At 38.3% G+C, this 7647-nt stretch overlaps 1 protein-coding gene across 4 annotated transcripts in view; it reads left to right on the top strand.

The window, feature by feature from the left end:
* The window catches only part of gprc5c (G protein-coupled receptor, class C, group 5, member C), a 10890-nt gene extending 9096 nt beyond the window's left edge, over nucleotides 1-1794 (top strand). For all 4 annotated transcript variants that reach the window (XM_005913831.3, XM_005913830.3, XM_005913828.3 and 1 more), the window contains one exon: nucleotides 626-1794. In XM_005913831.3, the coding sequence (XP_005913893.1) occupies nucleotides 626-658 (33 nt within the window). In that variant the 3' untranslated portion in view covers nucleotides 659-1794. The remainder of the gene's footprint in view (nucleotides 1-625) is intronic.
* Nucleotides 1795-7647: the final 5853 nt, after the last annotated feature.

Genomic DNA, 7647 nt, shown 5'->3' with positions numbered 1-7647 from the left:
GGGGGGTTACCTTATGTATAAATTTTATTTTGCCATGTGTATTAGATTTTATTGCTACTATTTTTCTTGTGTTATTGTAAGGTGACCTTGAGGGTCTTAGAGGTGCCTATAAATAAAATGTATTATTATTATTAGTAGTAGTAGTAGTAGTATTAGTATTATTAGTATTAGTATTAGTAGTAGTAGTAGTAGTATTATAATTCAGACAGTTATTTTACACCAAATGGGATAGGTAAATAAACCCTACAAGACAGTGTGTGAAAAGCAAAACGTAAACACAAAACAGTCCTGTGAAACTTTGAGACACACAAATGTAGCTGTTGTTCAATTTTTATTAGCTTTAGGACGAGCTCGGTTTCAGCGATGGTGACGGAGCAATATAGGTGTGCAAAAGGAAATGGTTGTCGGTTCCACTGACTAATACTCTTACATTATGTAAAAGAATAAGCAAATAAAACAGTAATAAACCCACAAAGGGTGCAAAAGGGAAACTAGGGAGTGGCTGCCAGTGATCATGTAACTCATGCTGACGATATCCTCCATTAGTGAGCAAGCTGAACACTTTTGAATCCTTCAGAGGGTATATAACACCAAAAAACAAATAATTTCTTTCTTATTTTTGCAGGGGCATGGTCTGCAGAGGACATCCCAGTGGTGAACGTGCCTCAGCTCGCCAGACCCCATCAGAGTAACTTCGGTTCACATTTTCTCGGTTATACTTGCTGACCTTTTGTTTTCTATTGTTTGTGGTTCCCTAAGCTGGTCCTAAGAGGAACCTTCATCCCCAGTACATGGAGATGAATGGGAGGTCATCCCACTGAGGAACAGATAAACCTCCCATTGACTGATTTATTATGTTCCCCTGGGTATCAGACAGTCAAGAGCTTCATTTGAAAGTCAAAGCACGGAATGAAGCTGCGGCTTTGCTGCAGAACAAAAACTTGTGCAGTGGTCGGCTTTTTCTGACAGGGAAGCGCGAGCTCTCTGCTGGACCCAAACACACAGATGAAAGTCACGTAACTGATGCCACAAAAACTGGGAAATGTTTCAAGTGTCTTTGACTCAACATTATTTTCAATTTACGCATTAAAGTTAGATTGCATTCACTTAGATTAGAAGGATATTTTGCACAGTTAAATGTAATTATTGATGTCATGTTTTTGAGCCCGGGTTGTGATTATTGTTGATAACCACAAAGTTAACACATGAAATGAAGTTTTTGAATTAATTTAAATGTACAACGCTCTCAGTGAGTCATGATGCACGAATGTACTGGATAAATGTATATATGTAATACTGTCTAAAGCACTGCTGTGCCATTTAATTATGTTCAATACATGTTATACTGGAGAGACCTGCCTGTGGTTAGCCTGTTTTGCTAGCTTATTATTAATCAGTATATTTCCTCATAGAAGACTTTTTTTCATTTCTGAAAAATCAACTTTTCTGTCAGTATTTCTTTGGATAAAATAAAAAAAATTCTATTTCATTTGAGCAAAAACTGAAAAAATAAATTATATATAATTTTTTTTTAAATTCTTGAAGGAAGTTTATCATAGAGTTGAATGTTGTAAATGTAACTATAAGAACTGCTATTGTATGAGCAAAATTGGTACTGCCAGCAGAGAGGGGACGTTATTTAACTATGTGGGTGTTAATGACCAGAATCTGCCATTATGTCTTTTACATTTTAGCTTTCAGTTACCTTTACTAATAGTCTTATGCATTCTTTTGTTGTACAGTAGTCGTCCTATAAATGTCATATACCATAAAGTGAACTCTACTCCACTGAAATCTGTAGTGCCTGTTGTTTTGATGGGTGTTCCCATATCCCTTTCACAAAAGCTCGAGCTCGAGCAGTCCAGCTGCTTTTTTTGGTTGCTTTTGCAGCTCACATTAACAAGTGAATAATCTTCAATGATTTATCATCTTAACGCATACGTTTTCTCTCACTAACTGTCATGTGACGGCTGTGTGCAGGCAGGCATGGTGGACCTAAAATGCAGACTCACGGAAACAAAACGTGAACTCAAAACAGCTTTAATGCTGAACTCAGAAGGGTACCAAAACTAGGACTACAAAATAAGCTTACGCAGCCAGAACACAGCAAGACGAGGGTAGATCACAACACCAACAAACTGAAACACAGGGCTTAAATACACAGAGGAGCAATCAGGGAATGGGCAACAGGAGGGAAACACAGCTGGGCAAATCAGGCCTAACGAGACAAAGGAAGCAAAACCAGACGCATTTACATGAGACACGGACTTTCAAAGTAAAACAGGAAACATAACACAGACTGAACTTACAGACACAGAGCAGACAGGGGAGACAGCAACTAAGGATTACACAGAGACATAAACCATAAGACAGAACTCCAACAAAGAAACCAAAGACTAGAAATGATAAATAATATAATAAACTCAAAACATCCTAACACTAACCACCTTGACCAGCATGTGATGTGGAGGAATTATTGTGCAGGATCAGGAACTCCTTTGGAACATTAACCAAGAAAATGTGTGGCTGAATGGCTGCATCCGCATTATAACATTAGCATATATGAGAAACAATTTGGTTGACTCATTGCAGTAAGTTTAGCTGTTTTACTAATACACCACCTTTATTTTTCACTAATATTTTTAATCCCTGGATGTGGATGCGACACTGATCTATGGTGGTGAAGAGAATGCTGAGCGTAAAAGCAACCCATGTTTAATTCAGTACGATTTTATTTACTTCGTGCCAAATTACAGCAACAGTTACCTCGAGGAACTTTATATTGTAAGTTAAATACCACCTACATGAGCTGTAGGTAGAGACGAAAAGAATGAGATCATAGATAGTAATGGCACAAATGGGCTTCCTCTGAAGGGTAGCTCTCCCTTAGCTATAGGGTGAGGAGTTTAGTCATTTGGGAGGGATCAGAGTAGATCCACTACTCCTGAACATCAAAAGAAGCCAGCTGAGATCATTTTCCATTTGACCAGGATGCTTCCTGGACTTCTCCTAGGTGAGGTGTTCCAGGCATGTCCTGGAAGGAAAAGTCGCCAGGATAGGATATACTGGAGATCTCTCGGATGGCCTGAGATCACCTTGGTGTTCACCTGGATGAAATGCAGATACATGCTAGAAAATTGATGGATAGATTTTTGATTTAAAGTTTCTACATTTTATTGTCATTTTGTCATCGTCTTTGCTTGTCTTTCTATGAAAGTCACCACATTCCACTAGTGTGAAGAACTGCTACATTGATGCAACGGTCAAAGTTCAGTAACAATAACAGTGAGATTTAATGACGTGAGCAATGTGCCAGAACTATCTACAATATATTCACAGAATAGGGGGTCATATGAGTATGGAACATTAGCACTGACTTGTTAGAGTGATGGCATCTTAATGAGTATGTTTTCTTCCTTTTGCTGCAAGCTCTGTACATTTTAGCATCAAGCCTGAAGAGTTTGATTTGACAGTCCTAATTACAATGGATGTCAACAAATTAGTGAAATCTGTAACTAACTACAGTCACTTCAGTGTGAAGTTGATGCCTCGTTTGAAGGAAGTCTTCAGTTTACAACAGCTTATGCAAATTCAGTTTAAATATTGACACAGAAACACAATTAAACATGAAAGAAAGGTTTTCAGGGGAAAGCGTGTCTAACCGAGTTTAAGCAAGAGAAAGTGGACTTTACTGCCTTTACTATGTGGGATTACAGTCTGCTAGCACAGATAGTTTCTAATGTACAGCAAATAAAATGATCTTGTAATGTTAATTACATGAATTGCTCATATGTACACACAGTTTCTAAGAAAAAAAGATGAATAAAATGGCCAGTTGGACATGTCCTCTACTTGAAGTTTGACTTTTTTCCATCGCAACAATACAAATAACATATCTGTTTGAATAAAAGTGCAGCCACTGGCTGTCCAGTAACATGAGAATGTAGTTGTTATCATGCTGTGTGGATGTTACATGAGAGACATAACCGCAGGAGCCAAATTCAGTCATGTTCATCAACTATTGCAAACCGATTGATTGATCCAGCGTCAGACGGCTGGCTTCATCAGAGGAGTCTGAACTCATCAAGGTCATCAAAGGAGAGACATGATTGGTTCTGGTTTCAGTTATATTCCATCAGATGACTCTCTGTTTAGAAAAAAACAAAGCAGAGTGACATATTTCAATCAGCCAGTAGCCTCTAAATATTAAATCTGGAAGGATTCAAGGAGGTGCAGAAAAAGTTCACAGAAATCTAAAACAGTGTGATGTTGACAATGTCAAACAGCCTCACATGGTGTCTGTTTACTCAGTACAGTCCAGCACATGTGAGTCATCTCAGCTATTTAGGTGCCAAATGCCAGCTCTCCTGATACACCTCGGAGCCTTTCAAAGGCAGACCTGCTGACTGTGTTGCACATGCCGTCTCTGAAAGCACAGATTAGATATGGTTATCATTAAAACTACACGTGCTTTTGTTTTTGGCTGTTAAACTGACAAAACAAACGCTTTGCTTCAAGTGTTAATGTTTATTGTGCAAATTTACTTTCCCACGAGACACAGCTTTGCATTTTTAACTGGCCTTACTTTTTTTGTTTATTTTCTTAGAAGATTTTCCTTCCATACTTAAATATTTGTATATTTAACTTCATGCATTAAAAGGAAAGCGTATGGTTCCATAACCCTCAGCCATTTAAAGGCTGTGTTCCTCTGACAGAAACATGTGAGTGCACTTCCTGATTAGATACAATTCATATCAGACCCAGGGATGATCACGCTGCTCCCAATTTCCTGCTGATCTGTCCTCACATTCATTTTTCCCTCTGACATTTCCAGCAATACGACACTTGACTTAAAATCAAGTGTAAAATCACAAAATCATATATATCTTTGAACGTTTTATTTTTTTAAATGTGTTATAGAAATAAACTTTGATTTAATATTATAACTGCACAGATTATTAAATCATTATTGTATTTTATTGCATGTGATCTTTCTTTTTGTGTTTATGCTTGTATTGTATAACTGTTCACTGCTGCCCACATCAAAGATTTTACCCACTTCTACTCTTATTTTTACATATATATTGTATCTTTTGTTTGCTACTTCCTGATTTATATTGGTAATTGGTTAGCTTTGTTGTTTTACTTCCTGTCCTTGTCCGTTTCCCTCCTTAATCCTTGCCTGCCTGCTCTCATGTTGAATGGATACACTTATATACTATATTTATATCATCCTTCCTTACTCTGTATATTTCTTCAATGTGTCTGTTTTTTCATTCCCATTTCTTGATTTTTTTTTTTGCTAATTTAAACTGTTTGTTATTTTTTGTGGATTTTTGAAAATTGAATCAGTTTTAAAATCATTCTATTTATAGCTCGAGTTTGCATTTTAGTCTCCTTGTTTGGTGGGGGAAAAAAGGACTAGAAGCAGAAATGCAGCTCTTGAATATTAAATCACTATTGTGGTGCATGCAACATGCAATTCAGACAGAGCATAAATACCACTTAAGGACTGGTTAAGAGCTAGTTCTTAACACCTGTGGAGCATCCAGGGGTGAGACCTGTTTTCAAGGATTACTTAAAGAGTAATGGAATGATTTACCCTCTCAACTCGACATGTTTGGTCTTTCCTTCTTTTATTAAAAAGTGAATAATAAATGCGTTGTTGTTGTTGTTGTTGTTTAAAAGTGGTGCATAAAACATAACAATATTCGACAATGTGAGAACATCTACGGCAGGAGTGAAACAGACTGTGAGCTACTGGCAGACCAGGTATGTGAGAGACGGAGCAGTCTGTCCAATCAGTCAAACACAAACACAGCTTGTTATTGAGCCTGGAAATAAACTGAGGCAAACAAGAAACGACGCTGCAGCTGAGCCTTTAATATCCATAAATGCCACTTAGGTTCTGTGAACACAGAGGATGTGACGTACAGTAATGGACTGTGTACACAGTGTGAAAGGCAGCGTCATGAGGTCAGGCACACTTTTTTATTTCTAGCAGGAAAGATCATTTGGAGAACATGAACATGATTTGTTCAGACAGAGAGTTTAAATAAAATCTATGCAGTGTTGAGAATTAGATGAAGCATCACAGCAGTGGAGCAGGATCTCCCAGAGTTTAGGTGTTGGTGGTGGTGAAGATGAAGATGGAGGTTAGGATGAGGCTTGGGAGGCTGGTGAGTCTGAAAGCCACAAATGAAAAAAGAGCATAGCAGAGACTGACTGGCTTGCAGAAGGCTGGCAAGCCATTGATTTAGACCTTAACACACTGGAAAGCAGGCAAATGAGTGAATACAGATTTTTGTTACTGAACTTACACATAGAAAAAAGAGAAAACCATACTGCTGTAAACACTAAACGAAATAAACGTGATTGTGTGGTGTGTGAGGGAGAGCTGCTGGGTGCACAGGTACAGGTTTACATTTGCAAACGAGAGGCAGAGAAAGGAGGAAAGTGAAGAGAAATACATACACAAACCCTACAACCTACAAATGCAAGGGTCGCAAGGTGGAAGAAATATAAAGAAATTAAAAATAAATGAATAATTTTGTTTGCTTTCAGTCCCCACAGTGTAGGAGGAATCTGTCTATGGTGCTCAAGGTTATGAAAAACTATCTGTGTAAATTTCTGTTTTCTTTTTCATATTTTTGTTATTCATCCCTCAGATTTCGTGGAAGGAACTTTTATTGTCCTGTATGCCCCCTGTGGGGATTCATAGGTTAGTATCAGGTGGATCGTGTTAGTCATGAAAACAAAGAAATAAAATTAACTTTCAAAAACTGCTAAAGTAAATGTATTATCATAATTATCATAATTTAGATGATAGATGTTTAAACGATAGTACATAAGAGTATATCATCTAGAGCAGGGGTGGGCAATTCTAGGCCCCGAGGGCCGGTGTCCTGCAGGTTTTAGATCTCACCTTGGGTCAACACACCTGAATCACATGATTAGTTCGTTACCAGGCCTCTGGAGAACTGCAGGAGCTAATTTAGCCATTTAAATCAGCTGTGTTGGTTCAAGGACACATCTAAAACCTGCAGGGACACCGGCCCTCGTGGACTGAGATTGCCCACCCCTGGTCTAAATTATTACTGATCAGTTGGGTAAGTCTCTCATTTATATACAGACTGTGGTCAGAAGTTTCTAGAGATCTAGAGTTTCACCCAGGCTGGAAATAATACAGTGTTGATATCGAGGTGTTAGTAACAGCAGGCAGCACCTGGACTGTAAAACCTCTTCCCTACATCACTGATCTGAAAAAAGTCAGACTGGATACACTCAAGACCCAAGAATCATGATTTATTAAACCGTATAGTTTTTCATATTTAGTACAATAAAAACAACAGTTCAAAGGCACATTTTACCACATTTTCAATGCTTTTACATAATTAGAGGCTAAATGCTTTATTTGATCCTCTTCCTGCTTCCCACTGACTGTATCCCCACAGATCTCGACTACCTTCCCCCATGCTCATATATTACTTGTCTTTATTAAACCAGCTCAGGCCACTTGATGCTGTCGGCTGTGATTTATAACCGAGCCAACTGCTGTGGCCTGATAACCTCTAACTGTCCTGAGGCAGTGATGCAAGGCTGCGCTGTGGATCTATTTTAGGCTGAAAGGTCCCGCCTAACACACGT

The sequence above is a fragment of the Haplochromis burtoni genome, unplaced genomic scaffold (assembly GCF_018398535.1).
Source record: "Haplochromis burtoni strain Fernald_Lab_line unplaced genomic scaffold, NCSU_Asbu1 Contig_6, whole genome shotgun sequence".
NCBI classification, from domain to species: domain Eukaryota; kingdom Metazoa; phylum Chordata; class Actinopteri; order Cichliformes; family Cichlidae; genus Haplochromis; species Haplochromis burtoni.
The sequence above is the reverse complement of the archived record's forward strand: the minus strand, read 5'-3'. Positions and strand labels throughout refer to the sequence as shown.